We start from the raw sequence: 19,551 nt of genomic DNA on the forward strand, positions 1-19,551 counted from the left end.
AGTAATTCAAAGAGCAATCCTAAATCGGTCTGATTGGACGTAAGTCCCATTTTACTCAGTGTCTCTTACTCCCTGGAAAGTGTTCTTAAGCTTGCAGCCTTAATGAACTTTGCAGGACAGTAAAAACGTGAACCCAATTTCCCTGGTAGCAATTCAACACTGCTACAGAGCCTGGTTCTTAAAGGTTTATCAAAAACTTGTAAGGTAGATCACTATGGCTATCCTCTTATTTCAGATGAAACTTTTAAGGTAGATCAGATGCTATCCTCTTACTTCAGAAATATTGGCTTGGGTAAAAGCCCACCTGGTGGTGAAGAGTGCCCTCAAGTCATAGCTGACTTATGATGACCCCTGGTGGGGTTTTCATGGCAAGAGGCTAAGAGAGGTGGTTTGCTAATGAGTTCTTAATTCAGCCTCTTTCCCACTATGTTACATTAGCTCTCAATAATTCTCTTTTTAGGAATCCTGAAAATGTATGTGTGAACAAATGTGACAGTCCAACTCGTCATGTGTAATGAATTAGCCTCAAGGAGCACATATTTCATGTCTTAAGATATTTTATAACCAAGAATATAGTACTTGAAAATAAATACTAACCTTATCAACAACCCCAACATATACTTCTTGTATATCAGACACACATACTTCAGCTTTAGCAAGCACAGAAGAGGGCAGACACAAATCCTGAACCATTACTGACAATGACCCTGGAAGTAATGGGTATACCTTAAATATGAGAAAAGAATAGTTAAATTAAGAATTATTTTTTTATATATGTTTCATTTAATTGACATTATTATTCTTACAGGGAGACGTTTAAATCTGAAACAGAATTGCACTCCAATTTTTGTTGCCTTTAAAGTTTCATATTACAGAATTAGTGCAAAAAGCCTAGAGGTAAGAATGGTATTAACAGATTCAATGGAGTGGGTTATTTTCTAGACCTGTATTCTACACTGATATTGGTAACACACAAAAGCAAAACACAAACTATGTAGAGAAAATAACATTTTTAAAGGACTTATAAAAAGCTGTGTGTGTGAATCATGCACACTAGTGTTCAGAATTACAACTGACATTTATTTTATTATTATATTTATTTATTTATCTATCTATGAAAACAGGAGAATGATAATTTTACTCTTAACGACTACACAAGTTGATGGTCCCTTTCCTTAATAAAATAATAAATGTAATATTTTAACAAAAGAATGTAGTTTTTGTTACAGTAATAATTTTCTGTAATGCCATCAACATTTCCTAAAGCTTTAGCTACCATGATACTTCAACACATCCATTTCTTTATAAACAGCTAAATCAGATATATCATGCTTCCTAAATGAATTGGTCTAATTTCACTCTGAAACCAGAGGAAAAAACCAGGTGCAGTATGGATTAAATTGGAGATTGGATTAAACCCAATCTTTCTATATTTTGAAGTGGGGAGGGGGGGTGTTAAATAAACTGAGTGTATTCACTATTTTGAAAATAAAACATTTTTTAAAATAATTGCTGGAAAAAAAACCAATCTTTCTATATTTGAAAAAGGATTATTTGTCCATTCTGTTTTCCCATCAACAATGTATTCATAAAAGACATTTTTCTTGATTTTGTTTACTAGAATAGAACATAAATTGACCAAGCATGGATTTATACATGACTGAGATGGAAACGAGTCAGATGAAGACAGAGAAACACTACATTTCCCAGACATACCATATAGTAGTGGCTGACAGTTTGAGGTTTGTCTCTTCACTCTCAAGGGCCTAGAATCTAGCCCTTCAGTAATATGTTTCACTGAGAGCCCTAGAAACACTTAGTGAGATGAAGCACAGAAAACTTACCTACCCTCTATTCATTCCAATTGCATTTGTATGGGAAATGTTCCTTGAGAACACAAGGCAAATAAGGTATGCTGATTATCTCTTTCAAAATGTTCAGGTTACTTTCTCATTTTAATGAGTGAAATTTATGGGCATAACCAATCTACTTTACATAAATAAGTATTTAAAATATTTCTGTCTCCTTTCCCTGCCTTGTAAGAGAAAAGCTGTTTGTATTACACAACTCACCGCTGCAACACTTTCAGCTTCTTCATAGGTCACTTTAACAACATCGTCAACACTTGTGTTAATGAAAAAGTATCCAGAGCCCTCCTTAATGAATAGTTCAGCCTGCCAAGGAAGGTACATATTGTGTAATTTACATTTTCACACACATATTCTTAATTATATTCTTAATTAAAATTATCTATTATTAAAATTATTTATTATTATTAAAATTTATTATTAACATTATTCTGAATTATATTCTTTTTTTAAATATAATAAATTTATTCCACGTTAAGTTAAAACATAACCATACAAAACCCCTTAATTATATTCTTAATTAAGATAGAATACGTAAATTCCATTCCTTACCTTGATAGCTGGATGATTATAGAGTGTCACTTCTTTAGGACTGACTTTTACGTCTTCTACTAGTATCAGCTCAATGGTTGCAGACACAGGTATAAGAGATTCGTACTGAAATAAATAATGGAAGAACATTAGCAAAAAGCAGCAGGATGAAATGGCCAGTATATATAATTTATATTTTTATTTTATTAAAATATTTATACTCCACACTTCCTTTGGCCACTACACAAACTGAGGCTCAACAGCCAATTGATTGAAAGTGGACAGGCTTTGAGATCTGGGTAATTTGCAATTAACAAAGCTTTTGTTAGAACAAAAAGGCCCGTTTTCTGGAGAACTGGCAAGCTGCAGAACTTTGTTGTAAGTATTCTGTTTCTTAGTAATTTGTGTGATTTTTTTTTTGTAAAATGGAAGAAAAGCTACATTTATTTATTTCATTACTTCATTTATTCTCTGCCTTTCTTCCCAATGAGGACACAAAGTGCTTCCATCATTCTTCTGTCCTTCATTTTATCCTCACAACCACACAGTGAGGTAGGTTAGGCTGAGACACTGTGACTAGCCCAGGATCTTCCCATTCACTTCCATGGCAGAGTGGGGATTTGACCCTGGGTCTCCCAGATCCTAATCCAACACTTTAACCACTACACCACACTGGCTCTAGAGTGGTCAACTCTTTTGGGAAATTCCTGGAGATTTGGGGGCAGTGCCTGGAGTCAGTGGAGTTCAGAGAGGGGCAGGAGCTCAGCAGAAATGTGATTCCACTGAAGCTGCCATTTCCTCCAGGGGACCTGACCTATGGAGCCTGGACATCAGTTGTAGCTCTAGGCCCCACCTGAAGGTTGGTCACCATAGCTACAATACAAATATAGTTTAGTTCACCTCCATTTTTCTTTAAACATAGGCCACACAGCAGAACAATGTTCTCAAGAGCACCATATAAAAGGGTTTGCAAGGATGACTATGCACATTATGACAAAGCCTCTAAAAATACAGAGTTGGACCCAATGATGTGTGAGTGGAAAAATAGTTCAGCATTGTTTCATTTGTGTAGAAGATTGCATAAGAGCTAGTGCAACTCAATACACTCCATAGTCTAAGCCTAAGCATCTCATATGAGGGTTACCTTGAGCAATACCTTGAGCTCACACACACACAAACTGCAGTTTGGATATGACTGACACTTAGTGCAAATAGTCTACAAGGGTTTTTTTTTAGTGCTTCTGCTTGTGGAAGAGCTCTTGTGTATGTGGAAATGTTATGTTGGATCCGACCCTTACAGAAGAAGCTTGTTATGATGGCAGACTACATACTTTAATTCTACATTTTCCCAGCTACTACAGCAAGAAGTACAGATAACATCTTTTCAAAACCCATTAGCCCGCTGGTTATACTGAACAGTCTTGAAAGAAAGCTCCCTAAGGGATCCCTGTACAAAAGGCACTATAAGGGCCATTGATTTAAATTCTCAACTGTCCCTCAATTCTTAATATAGACCACTGAGATTTTACTAAATCTGCCATCTACACAAACTAATTGGACTGTTTGAAAGCATAACTGAACAAAAGTTTTCCTAAATGAGCAGTATCTTAGTTCTTTAAAATATCCTTCTTACACATGATCCATCTTGAAAAGGGAATAGCAGTGAGAGAACTAGATATGCTGAATGGTCCCTTCTGTCTTGTAAAATTCTTTTATCTGCCACAGTCAATATAGTAACATACAGATGGTATTCTTGCGTAAGGCTGCTAAGCCCTATTCTTCTAAGCAACCTGTTTCTACAATCATTTCTTGGGTCCTGATTTTCAGCTTTCCTTTGCAGCCTTGACTAGTGCAGTGGGAATACTCTGTGCACTCTTTCCTTAAAGAAAGCTAGTTTCTGTACATAACAATGCAGCTGGAGTACCATGGGGGAAGACCCAACAGAGTTTTAGGAAACCATATCTGTATAATTCTCTAAATGCTTAACATCACTGAAACCTCGTATTTCTGTCCCACATATAATTTGAATGAGATTGCCAGCACATATTTTATTGTAGGGAACTCTAGGCTTCCCTCACCCAGATAAAAGCTCCAAATAGCCCAAACTAATTCATGTATTTAGAAAATTTCTGCCCTGCCTTATTCCAAATTCCAAGGTGACTTGCAAAGTAAATCAAAGTACAACCATTTTGAAACCCAACCAAAGTAATAATCTACAATCACACTACATCTAAGCCAATATAAGAGTTCCTGCTACAAAGAGCCTTCTAATTGTTGGAAGTGAATGAAATCATTTTTAAAAGCCTTCTACCTTAGCTTCCCATCCTCCCCTCTGCTCATTCATGAATGTCACAGAATCACAGTCCTCCTGATGCTTCTTTCTTCCCCCAGCTACGTTTAAAACATCCGTGCTGGCACTGCCACTTTGTATTCTAAAGTCTCACCCTTGGATTTCCCTAATGGCCATAGAGTGTATTTCAGTACGTCTCAGCAAAACAAACCTGTTTTTCAGTTGGTGTTTGAATGATACGAGTTATAATGATATTACTTACAGATGTATATTTATGTCATATCTATGTCTCCTACTTGAGCTCTAATGGAAATTCATACTTCATTAATTTTTTATATAAGTTATACATTATCAATTCATTTGCTTACTTTCCTTGCTCTCCTTCCCCCTCCCTTTCTTTTTCCATGGTGATAAAAGTTTGAGGTAGGGACCTTTCTTTTTCCTGTTAAGAGTTGATGAGTAAATCTCTATGTAGATTAATACCACTATAAATGTATATCGTTGCCTTGATCTAGAAGAACATCCATGGGTACAATTCCATAGCCAGTAATGTTGGGATAAACCTCATTGACTTTCAGCGAGACAGATGCATGAGCCATAATGGAATGCAGCTAACTTGCATTCATGCTCTACATAAAGGAAGAATCAGTTACTGGGCCACAAAATAGATATACTATGAATAATGGTTGGCTTGTACAGAACAATTAGCAAAAGTATGTTTGGATAATATATTGATTCTTTTAGTATTCACGGATACTGGGACTGGATGAATACTTTTTCTAATGTGTGTACATGAGTGAGACAGAGAAAGAGTACGTTTTCCTTCAAAAAGAAGCCTTCGTGGTTTTGGCCCATTCCAGGGAAATGTTCTGTGTACTCTTGCAGGCAAAGAACGATTAGTTTAAACAGCAAGTTGGTTTATAGCATGAAGCAAGATGGCGTTGTTCCACACAATCAGTGGTTCGAATTTCCCCCTAGCCAATTCAAAGAAGAGACAGATGCGGAGTTCTATGGAAGAAGCAAGTCTGTTACGTTTATTAAACGTGGAGGAACGCTAGTTACACGGAGAATGAACGGATCACACGAGCACCGCGTTCATCAAAGTTACAATAGCTGTGCAAGATACTTTATACCCTTTGGCTCATTACAATATTGGGGTCCCATTGGCTTAAGCATAATTATGACCCCTATTGGTTTGTCCAGGGGGCCACCTCTAATGACCTGGTGGTAGCTTATTGGAGGGATAATTCTTCCCAGCAACTTAATTACAATATTTCCCAATTAGCTTTGCTTATCATGTTAGTGCATTGTTTTATCTTCTCGAGGAACATCTCTTTCCACTCCCGCATTATCCCATTCATAGAGTTTCCCCTTATTCCTCGTCGACTTGACAGTGTAACAATTTACCAAGGGCGCCTAAGTGTCGCTTCAGCAGCCTTGTACCGTGCAGGCAGAGATTGTTCCCTTTAGAGCATCATGGGAGAGGAGCACTTTCCCCTCCTCTGGAATGTGCAGAAAGTTACTTTCAATGCTGCGCATCTCTTGCTAGGGGCTTCTCACAGCCTTGGGAAGTTCAGTTAATCTAATTAGCTAGACACAGGCTTGTTCCTCTTACTGAGGGGTTTACCGCACCCTCCTTGTCCAGTGTCCAGAGACAGGTGTTCTGATCCTCCCATTTGCAGCAGGCTCCCTTTGTCTATTCTCAATTATTCTTGTGGCTGAATTCAGTATGCAAAGGGTTTCCCTTATCAATTTCTAAGCATAGCATAGCGCATAATAACTACAGGTGCATTTTCCTTAGTGGCAAGCTTACTTGGTAAGCATATCTAGTGCCCTGGGTTATCCCCACTGCAGGCAGCAGGTTTGTCCCAGCATCTCAGTGTCTAGTATTCATTGAGTGATGGTTCTTTGCATACTACAATAGTACCTGAGAATAACACAGGATTGCATAGTGATAGCATAAGATTGCATAAGGATAGTAAAGGCACATTAAATCCATTTCCATCAGCATTGAAAAAAGGATGTTGTAAATGATTGATTGATTACATGTATAGCCCGCCCTCCCTGCGAGTGGGCCTAGGGCAGTTACAGCAATAGATAAACTACAACAGATAAAACAGTAAAATAATAAAATCACATCTCAACATAGCAGTATACATTTCAGTATCCCAGATGGGGCACCATTCCCCTTTGTCTGCACACCATATACACGGGGAAAGAGGGCGGAGGTGCAGGTTGGTGAACTGTAACTCCCCAGCGCATGGGGGGGGGGCAGATGAACCATATAGCCCCCCACTAGTAGGAGATGGGCAGGGAGGCTACTTAGAATGGATCCAAGTGCTGGCCTGGAGGAACATCTCTGTTTTACAGGCCCGCTGAAAAGATATAAGGTCTTGGCAGGACCAAGTGTGTTCCAACAGAGAGTTCCACCAGGTTGGGGCCAGGATGGAAAATGCCCTGGCCCTAGTCGAGGCTAGCCGAGCCTCCCTGGGGTCAGGGACCACCAGTAGGTGTTCACCTGCTGCTCTAAGGTCTTTCTGAGGTAAATACAGGGAGAGGTGGTCCCTCAGGTATGCTGGTCCCAGTCTGTTTAGAGCTTTATAGGTCAAGACCAAAACCTTGAACCTGACCCAGAACTCCATGGGGAGCCAATGTAGCTGCTGCAGAGTTGGAATCACATGTGCCCTGAATGAAATTCCTGTCAGGGCATGAGCAGCAGCATTTTGGACCCGCTGCAATTTCCGGGTTAAACCCAAGGGAAGCCCTGCATAGAGTGAGTTACAGTAATCTAATCTGGAGGTGATTACTGCCTGGCCTGTCAGAGGTGGAAAAAGGCAGTACGGGGAGCTGCCGTGACCTGGGCCTCCATAGACAAGGAGGAATCCAGCGTCACACCAAGACTCCTGACTGATGAGACAGGCACAAGTGGTGCCATATCAAAGGCTGGGAGATGGATCCCCATATCTACTCCCCCACCGCCCAAGTACAGGACCTCCGTCTTTGTGGGGTTCAACTTCAGTCTGCTCTGCTTCACCCATCCAGACATGGCCCCCAATGCTCTAATTAGGGCATCGGGAGCTGAGCCAGGTCAGCCTTCCATCAACAGAAAAAAATGGGTGTCATACACATACTGATGGTAACCCAATCTGAAACTACGTGCCAGCTGGGTGAGAGGGTGCATATAAAGATTGAACAACACCTGCAGGACGCTGCACACCAATAGTTGGCATGCTGATAACCTCTCTGTCCCCAACTGTGGATAAAAGAGACAAGCCTCTGCAAGGCAGTCCCTTGAATACCCACATCGGCAAGGCAGTGGGTCAACAGATCATGGTCCAACACTGCTGAGAGATCTAGCAATACCAGCAGCGCTGACCCGCCCCAGTCCAGATGCCTACAGAGATCATCTGTGAGGGCGACCAACACTGTCTCAGTCCCATGGCCCGGGCGGAAACAGGACTGGAATGGGTCGAGGACCGATGCATCTTCCAGGAAACCCTGTAGCTGCTCCACCACCACTTGCTCAATCACCTTAGCTAGAAACAGGAGGTTCGAGACTGGGCGGGAATTGAATAGATTGGTGGGGTCCAAAGTTGTTTTTTTCAGAAAGGGCCTCACCATGGCTTCTTTTTTTAAAAAATTTTTTATTGGTGAGTTTAAATTTTGGCTTCTTTTAATGCCCCAGGAAACCCCCCGGAGCTCAACGATAGATTGATAATAGCCTCCAACGGGGCCCTCAGCCCATTGACACTGGCCTTAACCAGCCACGAGGGGCAGGGGTCCAAGGAGCACGTGGTGGGCCTCACTAGCTGCAGGATCTTGTCAACATCCTCCTGGGATACCAGACCGAAGTGATCCAAGATTGGGCAAGAAGATGGCCAAGGGGTCTCCAGTTCCTTTACTGTATCAACCGTGGCTGGCAGGTTGCAGTGGAGGGACAAGACTTTATCCGCAAAAAAAGCTCCCCAAAGCCTCACAGCTAATGGCCGAATTCTTAATTTGGCATTCTCCCCGAGAGAGGGAGAGTAAAGACCGAACTACCTGGAATAATTTTGCTGCGCGTGAGCTTGCAGATGCTATGAAGGTGGCATAATAATCCTTCTTTGCTGCCTTCACAGCCACCTCATAGGCCTTCATAAACGCTCTATAAGATGATCTTGCCTCTTCACTCTGATTCTACCGCCACGCTTGCTCCAGCCATCTCAGTTCCTGTTTCAGACGCCGAAGCTCCTCTGTGTACCAGAGGGCTAGTCTGGCACGAGAATGGAGAGGGCGACGGGGAGCGATTTCATCAATGGCTTGGGAGAAATGGCCATGCCAGTCCTCCACCAGCTCATCTAATGAACTGCCAGGGGGCATCGGATCTCGCAGAGCATTCTGGAAACCAATAGGATCCATTAGTCTCCATGGGCGAGTATAAATCAGCTCGCTGCCTATGCAGGAAGGGGCTGGTACACCCAGATGGGCCTTCAGGACAAAGTGGTCCAGTCATGGCATCACCTCAATGGCATCCAGGTCCACCTGAATCCCCATCCCAAAGATCAAATCAAGTGTGTGGCCCACTTGATGTGTGGGAGCTGAAACAAATTGGGAGAGCCCTAGTGCTGCCATGGATGACATCAGGTCCGTAGCCTGTAAGGAGGCGACATCGACGTGGACATTGAAATCACCCAAGACTAACAGCCTAAGGTGCTCCAAAGCCCACCCCTCCCACCTCCAACAGGCTCGACAGGGTAGCTGCTGGTGTGCTAGGCGGTCGGTACACCATACAGGTAGCCAACTCTCCTCAGCACTCCACATCAGGCCAACACAATCAATGCAGTGATCTTTGGTGCGGGGAGCGGCCTGAAGAAGAAAGACTCCCAAATGAGTATGGCCACCCCCCGACCATCTGTCCGGGACTGGTGAAGGACCGAGAACCCTGGGGGGGGGGGGTCAATTCCTTCAAGGCGACCATTTCGCCATCCCTCACCCAGGTCTCCGTCTCACACACACCAGGTCCACATTTTTCACTGTGAAGAAATCTTGCAGTGTCTTGGTCTTATTGTTTATGGACCTGGCGTTACACAACAGCAGTGCCAGAAGGAGGTAGTTCAAACTCCTAGCCCCACAACCAGCATGCCTTGGGGTGGGACGAAGGTTGGAAGGACACCGAGCCCTATCCATTCCAAAACTGTGTCCCACCGCCATACCTCCCTCAACCCTGGAGCACTGGGATCCCCAGCTCCATTCCGGTCTCCTCTCTCAATCCCAATCTTTAAGAAAGGGAAGAAGGATGACCCGGGAAACTGCAGGCTGGTCAGTCTGACTTCTGTTGCTGGGAAGATATTAGAACAGATTTTAAAGGGATCAATCTGTAAGCATCTGAAGGACCGTTCAGTGATCCGGGGAAGTCAGCATGGTTTTGTTCCTAACAGATCTTGCCAGACCAACCTGGTTTCCTTCTTTGATCGAGTGAGCAGCTTACTGGATCGGGGGAACTCTGTTGACGTGATTTATCTGGATTTCAGTAAAGCTTTTGATGAGGTCCCACATGACATTCTGATGGGCAAACTGGAAGACTGTGGAGTGGACTATAGGACAGTTCAGTGGATAGGGAACTGGTTACAGGACCGCACTCAAAGAGTGGTGGTCAACGGCATTTCATCAGATTGGACGGAGGTGTCCAGTGGGGTGCCGCAGGGCTAGGTTTTGGGCCCGGTACTTTTCAATATTTTTATCAATGATCTGGATGAAGGAGTGGAAGGGCTGCTCATTAAATTTGCTGATGATACCAAATTGGGAGGAGTAGCAAACACCCAAAAAGATAGAATTAAAATTCAACAAGACCTGAATACTCTGGAGAAGTGGGCAGCTGTGAATAGAATGCAATTCAACAAAGACAAGTGCACGGTATTACATCTGGGCCACAAAAATGGGAAGCACAAATACTGGATGGGGGATACACTTCTGGGCAGTAGTATATGTGAAAGGGATCTTGGGGTAAGAGTGGACTGTAAACTAAATATGAGCAGTCAGTGTGATGCGGTGGCAAAAAAAGGCTAATTCAATCTTGGGTTGTATCAAAGGGGCCATAGCGTCGAAATCGCAGGAGGTCTTAGCCCCTCTCTATACTGCCTTGGTCAGGCCACACCTGGAGTATTGTGTGCAGTTCTGGAGGCCTCACTTCAAAAAGGATGTGGCCAAAATCGAGAGGGTGCAGAGGAGAGCGACGAGAATGATCAGGGGTCTGGAGACCCTATGAGGTCAGCTTACCCTATGAGGTAAGGCTGAGGGCTTTGGGAATGTTTAGTTTGGAGAAGAGGAGGTTGAGGGGGGACATGATTGCTCTCTTTAAATATTTGAAAGGCTGTCATTTGGAGGAGGGCAAGGAGCTGTTCCAGTTGGCAGCAGAGGGTAGGACCCGAAGGAATGGGCTTAAATTACATGCACAAAGGTACCAGCTGGATATTAGGAAAAACTTTTTCACGGTCAGAGTAGTTCAAAAGTGGAATCAGCTGCCTAGGGAGGTGGTGAGCTCCCCCTCACTGGCAGTTTTCAAGAAGAGGCTGGATGAATACTTGTCAGAGATGCTTTAGGCTGATCCTGCACTGGGCAGGGGGTTGGACTAGATGGTCTGTATGGCCCCTTCCAACTCTATGATTCTATGATTCTCTCACAGCCCCCCCCCCCGCAACCTCCACCTCCAGCATACCCCACTACAATACAACACAGCAACAGAATCAACTCCCCTCAATTACATCAGTATGAGTCAGTATGCAGATATTGCTACAGCTTTCCTGAATCAGGACTTTTATGTCAAGTTCTCTTTGCCTGAATTTAACTCATAGCATCTGACCATTTCACATCTTAAGAATATATAGCATCTTTCCATTGGCGATATGATGTTAAAGCCAATGGAATCATGGATACAATCCCTTCAAGTATCATGCAATTAAAGTGTTTTAGACTGGGGTCCAAAACCTTTTTGAGCCTGTGGGAATCTTTGGAATTCTTACATAAGGTGGTGGTCACAACCACAAAATGGTTGCCAGGGGAGGTGGAGCCACTCACAAAATGACTGCTGTGGGCCACATATAGAGAGGAAGTTGACATTAAGGTTGCCAGGTCCCCTTACCCTTCTAGTGGGAGAGGGGACCCAGCACTTACCTCTTGCCATTTCCATGTCTTCTTTCGTGTGCAGGCTTTGTGTGAGTGCACGCTCCCAGGGCACGTGTTATGATGTCACTTCCAGAAAGCCAAAAGTAGCCCCAGCAAAGCACGGGGGCACACCTGCAGCCATTGTAATGGCATCACTTCAGGAAGTGATGTCATCATGACCCCGAGAACACGTGTGCCACGCGTGCTTCTGGGGTGCCTGCTGGTGGTGGGTGACCTCCGAGGGCAGATTAGCAGGCAATGGGGCAACCCCCTGGGAGGTTGACCGCCACTGGCAGGCACCTGGAACCCTAGCTGACACACATGGGAGAAAAGTTATAATTTTTAAAAAATACACTGGGAAAGAGAAGGAAGAGGACAAATAAAACCAGCACTGTGCCGGTAGCTTCTGCTGATATGATATTAGTTAAATACATAGCCAATTAAATTTCCAATGGCCAATCAGAAGCCCTGCTGGTTAAGAGCCCCACCTGGCCGCACACACTTTCTAAGAACACTTGGTGGGCACCAGGAAAGGTGACAGTGGTGCCATGGCACTCATGGGTACCATGTTGGGGACCTGTGTATTAGCCTGAATAGACAATTCATCTTATATAGTAATAACCAAATGGCAAAAACCTGAGGAAACTTAAATTCAGAGATTGGACCCATGAATGGATAAGACAGATCTTCCTACACACCTGAAAAATGCCCCAGGTTTGCAGAAAATTTGAAAACTGACTAAAAAAATACATTGGAGAGTTTTAAAAGCCCCAAAATGATAAAAAAGCATTTGTAGCTTTAACCGTATGACCTCAGTAGCTGTTGCTAGGCAACCATAACAGTTTAGCTAATATTTCAACCTTGGTTTCGGTTAGTAAAAGCCGGGGGAGGGGGATAGGCCCTTTCCTAGACTATTTTGGCTTTTGAGAGAGGACTCACTGGGGCCAGGCCCAGAAGCAACCATCAGACAACTTGATACCACATAACTTGCATGATTCACCCAAGCCTGGCTGCTTGCTACTACTTAAAAGCCACTAAAGCCAGTGTACTGTAGTGGTTAAGAGTTTCAGAGTAGGATCTGGGAGCCCGCTGTTGGATCACCACTCTGCCGTGGAAGTTCACTGGGTGACTCTGATTCAGCCACACATTCTTAGCCAAACCTACCTCTCAGGATTGTTGTGAGGATAATATGGAGGCAAGGAGAATGATGTAGACTGCTTTTGGTCCCCCTTGCAGCAAAAAGCAGTATACAAATGAAGGAAATTAAGAAATATAGATGAAGGTGGGAATCAGATAAAAGGTAAGTTGTTTGTAGGAGAGAAGGACGTAAGGAAAAGTGAGCATATGGATGCTGCAAGGAGGAAGGAAGGAGAAAATAGCGTGGAGGAAGGGGTTACATGGAAAAGTGAAGCACTCCCTCCCACAAGTCCTTGCAGGTTCCCCACCATGCATCTGGGCCCGGCTCAGCCAGCACCACACTTCTAGGTCATGGGGGGAGGCTGCTGAGGGGGGGGGGTTGGGAAAGGTGAAGACAGGGGGAGAGACAAAGGTGGGTGGGCTGGAAAGAAGGAAAAGGATGAGAGGCTATGGGGGACAGGGAAGGGAAAGAGGATATGGTTGGGGGAATGAGACCCCCCCCCCAGAAATCCTTGTGGGTCCCCACTTGTATATACTAAGAACTAAGCCCTCCCCCACTCCCCGATCCTTAAACTTGTAGATCGGCGCCACTTGGCTACAAAGCAGATACTCTGCAATCTTGGGGAACCCTTGAGGATTGCAGAAAAATCTGAAAACCACCAGAAATACATTTGGGAGACTGATGATGGAGACTGCTATCAAGTCATAGCTGACTTATTTAAGATAGCTATCTTCACAGTTGGAGGTTTCCCATCCAGGGCTCATTTCGAGGGGGAGTGTGCTGGAACGCAATTCCGGCAGTTCTCCAAAGAGGTCACATGTCAGGTGGCCCCACCCACCTGACATTCAGCCATTTTGGGCCCATTTCGGCCTGGACTGGGGCCAAAACAGCCCAGATCGGGCCTCTGATGGGTGGTGGATCACTCTCCTGCTCAGCAGCGGCCCGATCCTGACCATTTTGGGCCCCTTTTTGGCCATTTTCAGCCACTTTTTGCCTTTTGGGGCCCAATTTCGGCCCTGAATGGCCAGGATTGGGTCCAAAACAGTCAGGATAAGTGATGTCCGGGGGTGTGGCATATGCAAATCGGTTATGTTAATGACACTTCCAGTGATGTCAAGGGGCATGGCATATGCTAATGAGTTATGCTAACGAGTTCCTCCAGCTCTTTTTCTGTGAAATGACCCCCGTTCCCATCCAATTACTAACCAAGGCCAATCCTGCTTAGCTTCCAAAATCTGACGACACTGGGCTTACCTGGCTACCCAGGTCAGGGCATATTCAGGGGATTAACTCCCCCTAAATGGAATAGCATTGTCTGATCAAGCACAGAACTCCAAAGATGAGGAGTTGAATCTGCTACTGCGGCTGAGCGGCTGATGAAAATGGGGCAGGGCAGGGAGTTACTGCTGCCACTGAAGGGATGAAGTTGAGGCAGGGCCCCTGGCTGCCTGGGGAGTCTCTACTGCCAGAAGCTGTGCTGAACTTTGCAGCAGGCTTCCACTCCCCACACTTCTTACACTGAAACTATACAGCTGCCTAGGAGAATCACTAACCTGGGGGGTGGGGACAGGTACTGGCCTCTGCTGGTGACAACAGTGCTGCTGAGGGAGACAGGGAGCCTGGTGTGGCTCCCTGAAATCTGCCCCTGTGACTGTCACCCTTCCAAACCACATGCCATTTTAAATAAGATTTTGTGTATGTGTATTATGTGCCATCAAGTCACTTCCGAATGAAAAGGTATGCGGCGTGGTGCTGAATTGGGGCCTCACAACAAGTTTTTAACAGCTAAAAACTAAGCAAAAATGGTATTGCCAGGTGAAGCAGTATCAGGTGGAGCAACAGCAGCCAGGGAGCTCCGAAGGGTTGGTAGGGGAAAGTAAAGTAATAATAATAATATTTGATTTACATACCGGCCTTCAGGACAACTTAACGCCCACTCAGCGCGGTTTACAAAGTGTGTTATCATCATCCTCATGACAATCACCCTGTGAGGTGGGGCTAAGAGAGCTCTGAGAAGCTGTGGCTGACCGAAGGTCACTCACCTGGCAATAAGTGGAGGAGCGGGAAATCAAACCTGGTTCTCCAGATTAGAGTCCTGCCACTCTTAACCACGACATCAAACTGGAAGGAATGGTACCAAGACCCCGCCAGGCCTAGAAGGGAGTAAGTAAATGGCAAAGGAGGATGAGTGGGAAGAGGGAGAAAGGGTAACAGGGGCATGTTGGTGGTGGGAGGGGGACAGAATAACAAGGAATAGCTGGCTGGGGGACAGGGTAACTGGGAGTGGTTGGTGAGGGGAAAAGAGTACCAGGCAAAAGTTGGGGGGGAAGGATAACAGGCAACAGTTGAGGGGAGAAGAAACAGCCAAGATTGAGTGGGAGAGAGAAAAAAGAAACAGTGAATGGTAGGTAGCAGAAAGGAAAGCCAAGCCAGGATAAATGGGATTCCCCTCCTCCCAAGTTCCCTTCATCCCTACAGTCACAATCACCATCCAGGACCAACATGCCTGTTGGTGTCACCGCATCTGCTGTGGCTCCTTGCTCTCCCCCCAACATCACCACAATACAGTACACAACATTTTCTTGCAGGCTCTTCTTGTTATCTCTAAAGATAACCAAACCCTCGAAAAAAGAGCTCAGAACACATTGACTTGAAAAGAGAAAGGATTGAATGTTTATTTTGCAAGTATATTGAAAAGTTGTGGCTTTGGAAGAAGCATAACTCTTGCGAAACGGGAAAATCGCAAGCCGGCAAGCCCGTTGACATCTCCCACCGGGAGGTTTGGTGTTAATTTTTGACTCAATATTACATATATCAAGCTCCAGTGCACTGTATATTTCAGTTCTACAATTTGGAACATAAAAGCTGGATTGGTTTTTCGTGGTCCCTGTGTTTTCTTTGTTTCAGCATCTCTAAAGATAAAGCAAATTCAGTAAGGGACATACTCTATTGCTCAGAGTTGCAAACTATACTGTGTCAGGAAGCAAATTCAGCTGTCTACTGAAACCTAAATCCTTGACTTTCAAGGTCGTATCTGTGTGTTCCATATACAAAAAAGCGGGCATATAAACTGAATTGTGAAGTGGTTGTTGTGGATTTTCCAGGCTGTATAGCCGTGGTCTTGGCATTGTAGTTCCTGACGTTTCGCCAGCAGCTGTGACTGGCATCTTCAGAGGTGTAGCTCCAAAAGACAGAGATCTCTCAGTGTCACCTGAATGATCTCTCAGTGATACTGAGAGATCTCTGTCTTTTGGAGCTACACCTCTGAAGATGCCAGTCACAGCTGCTGGCGAAACGTCAGGAACTACAATGTCAAGACCACGGCTATACAGCCCGGAAAATCCACAACAACCATCGTTCTCCGGCCATGAAAGCCTTCAACAATATATTGAATTGTGGAGTATTTGGCCTTGGCTTGCTCTTTGTATTCTGCATACTTAAAACTCTTCTCCTTAATATAAAGCAACTCTTCTTTTAAATAATTGTAAAACTAACTTACCCTATGATAAACAGCTTAAGAAATTCCTGAGCATTTATAATACGGCATGCATTTTGTTAGGAATAAGGGTTGCAGTTACAACAATGAGGCAAAAGTCCCATTGGGATATTGCAGCTCTCAGTGTTGTATTTTGGAACATTCCTCCATAATATATAATACATATAATTCTGTTCAGGGTCAGCTGCAGTAGCATTGAAATTTAATATGAAAGACATAAGCCCATTTCTCTGATAAGTGCAAATACGTAACTTCTTTTGTGCTAATCCTGTATTCAGAGATTGAAAGAGGATCTATATTATTAATTTAGAGAGCAAAGGCATTTGGGGTGCTTAAAATGTATTTAAGTGGTTTCATCTTCAGGAAAGGCCCATAAAATCTATATTGTGATGATTTTTTTAAAAGCGACTGAAATGCACAAAAATATTCTAAGAAAATGATTATAGTAAGTATACCTCATTAGGACAGTCTATGGGAAAATGGAGCAAAATTGCATTACCGGTTTATTCACTTTAGCAGCACTGAGATGAGAATGCTGATATTCAGTTGCAGTAACTGATAGAGTTGTTGCTCCAGATTCATGATGAACTAAAACAGTTTGCAAGCCTAAAACAAAAAAGACAGGGAAACACTAAAGTACCATTTACTATTTGATTAATAATCAGCATGATGTAAGAGTGCGGAGAATGATTTGTCTTTAAAGTTAAAACATGTACACATTTTTTCCTCTTTCATCTGATATACCTTTAAGCAAATACCTTTTTTTTTTTTGCTTAAAAGTAGATTTTATTGATCCTCATCAGAGCTCTGGGACCAAAATACCATGTAGTTTTTGGACATGATACAAATGTCATCAAGTATAATCAGCTTAACAAAACTCAAATAGTATAATTTAGTGGAAACTATACCATGCATTTTCTTCCGACCGTTTCCATGGTCTTTCAAAGACAGCTCCATTGGCATATTGGACTCTATGCTAGCCAATGAAGGTTTTCTTGATTCCCAGACAATACTAAGGGAGCTAAAATTATCAAATTTGCGTCCTTGTTGATCATAAATCTCCAAAGCCAGTACTGGATTGCGGTAATTTGAGACAGGAACCTGAAAGATAAAAAATTTAGCTTATAAAGAAAAGAATAATGGATTCTTAGAAGAATATTTATGTATGAAGTCACTAAAGGTAAGCAAGCTGTTTTGTGCATTTTAATCCAAAGGCCTTTATTTTCCAACAGAGAACATGTTTGTAAACAATTCCCTCAAAAGTAGACAGAAGTTGTTTCTTGTGGGCTAACTAAGGACCCAAGGAATTGCATTATCCCCACCTGGAACTCAGTTTTGAATCAGTATAGGAGCATCATAGGGGGAAGCCATAGCCTAAGACCTAAATATCTGCAAGACTTCCTCTCCCAATATGATAGGTGGGTGGACATGTTGGGCTGCAGTTGAAGAGCAAGAGTGGGGTCCAACAGCACCTCAAAGATCAGCTAGATCAGATAAGGTATGAGCTTTCAAGAGTCAAAGCTGACCAGATAAGCTGATCAGATAAGGTCAAAGCTGATCAGATAAGGTATGAGCTTTCAAGAGCCAAAGCTGACTCTCGAAAGCTCATACCTTGGAAATCTAGTTGGTCTTTAAGGTGCTATTAAAGCCTGATTTTGCTCTCCAAATATGTGTGCAGTGACAGTTTCATTCATCTGAGCCCAGTCTTTTGAAAGTGCTACTCTACAAATGGGTAAAATCAGCAGCTGTCTGTACCCGAGCACTTCTGTTGTGGTACCCACCTGGTAGAATGGCCCACCTGATGGGACTACCTTATTTTTATTACTTCACAGAATGCATAAAGTTGTACTGTTATATGGTACATGTTATGCAGGTTTTGTTGCATTTTTTAAAAAATCTACCTTGATTCAAGGTAGAGCAAAATGAAATCAACAAATAGCTAATAATAAATAACAACAAATAAATAAAACTACTTTTGTGTGTTAGTCTGGCACAAGTTTTCTCCCCAGACTGGCTCAGTTGAAGTCTCTATCTTTGAACAAAGCGTATTTCAAATGAACATTTTAATCAAAAAGACCTCACAGCTGCTGTAATACAAAAAGGATCCCATGCCACAGTCCGAGGAGGGTGTTCTGTCATCCTTGACACTTACCCCTTGTTTGTTTTGATGAAGCAAAGGACAGGAGAGACCTAGCTGAGGATTTGCATATACAGGTGCCAAACTGAGTCTGGAGGGAGTGGCACAAATCAACTTCATAACAGCAGGTTCAACAGCTGGAAAAGGATTAGTAATAGTGGGCTTGTTTCCTATTGTTAATGATATTACCTGTATTAAAATACAAGATAATGAGTACTGTATTTAGGAGTGTTTATCGCACACACATAGTCTAATACAATCTTTTTTTTATGATGTAGTTTTTAAAGAAGAAACATTAAGCCAACATGACTTTATGCTCCAGTAATAACCTGCACACTGCTGACAGATAAAGATGTATCATTTTGACATTTATTTTCAGAAGCAGTTCCAGTCCATTATCAAAGCACAGATTCTCATACTTTATTACTATTTTATCCAACTTTCCATTGCAAAATAAAAATTAAGCCTTCAGGTTTTTGAAAACAGATGGCAGGTATTTTCCCTTTTTCAAGAACAATGAACCAGTAAGGCACTGGTATGCAGATGCACACAGGACTGCTTTGGGAGTCGTTAATCTATGTTTAATGCTTAAAACCTTTTCATTTTCTATCAGAAAAATTTTAAGTGACATTCTTATAAAATACCTCTGCATATTATTAATTATTGTAAGCTTTGTGTACACTGTGGAGATAGCTATCTTAAATAAATAATACATATTTTTTCAAATTGCTATTATATCATCTCTATTAACTTCAGTGGTGATTCAGTGGACATTCAGATCAATGCATGATTCTCTAGAATTATTACTTCATAGACCATGCTAGATGGGATACTAGGGATTGTTGCTTGCCTGGGATACTCTGAGAGCCAAGCTACAAGTGACGCCTGACACAGGTTGGACACTTGTCAGCTTCCCTCAAGTTTTGATGGGAAATGTAGGCATCCTGGTCT

General features: G+C 43.0%; 1 protein-coding gene across 1 annotated transcript in view; it reads right to left on the bottom strand.

Annotated features, from left to right (window-relative positions):
* The window catches only part of NUP210 (nucleoporin 210), a 155,813-nt gene that overhangs the window by 57,803 nt on the left and 78,459 nt on the right, over positions 1-19,551 (bottom strand). The window contains exons 16-21 of the mRNA XM_054977076.1: positions 18,616-18,789; positions 17,372-17,564; positions 16,963-17,069; positions 2,421-2,525; positions 2,073-2,174; positions 598-726 (exon numbers count right to left, since the gene is read on the bottom strand). Of these exons, the coding sequence (XP_054833051.1) occupies positions 598-726; positions 2,073-2,174; positions 2,421-2,525; positions 16,963-17,069; positions 17,372-17,564; positions 18,616-18,789 (810 nt within the window). The remainder of the gene's footprint in view (positions 1-597; positions 727-2,072; positions 2,175-2,420; positions 2,526-16,962; positions 17,070-17,371; positions 17,565-18,615; positions 18,790-19,551) is intronic.

Source organism: Eublepharis macularius, chromosome 4 (genome assembly GCF_028583425.1).
Source record: "Eublepharis macularius isolate TG4126 chromosome 4, MPM_Emac_v1.0, whole genome shotgun sequence".
In the NCBI taxonomy this organism is placed as follows: domain Eukaryota; kingdom Metazoa; phylum Chordata; class Lepidosauria; order Squamata; family Eublepharidae; genus Eublepharis; species Eublepharis macularius.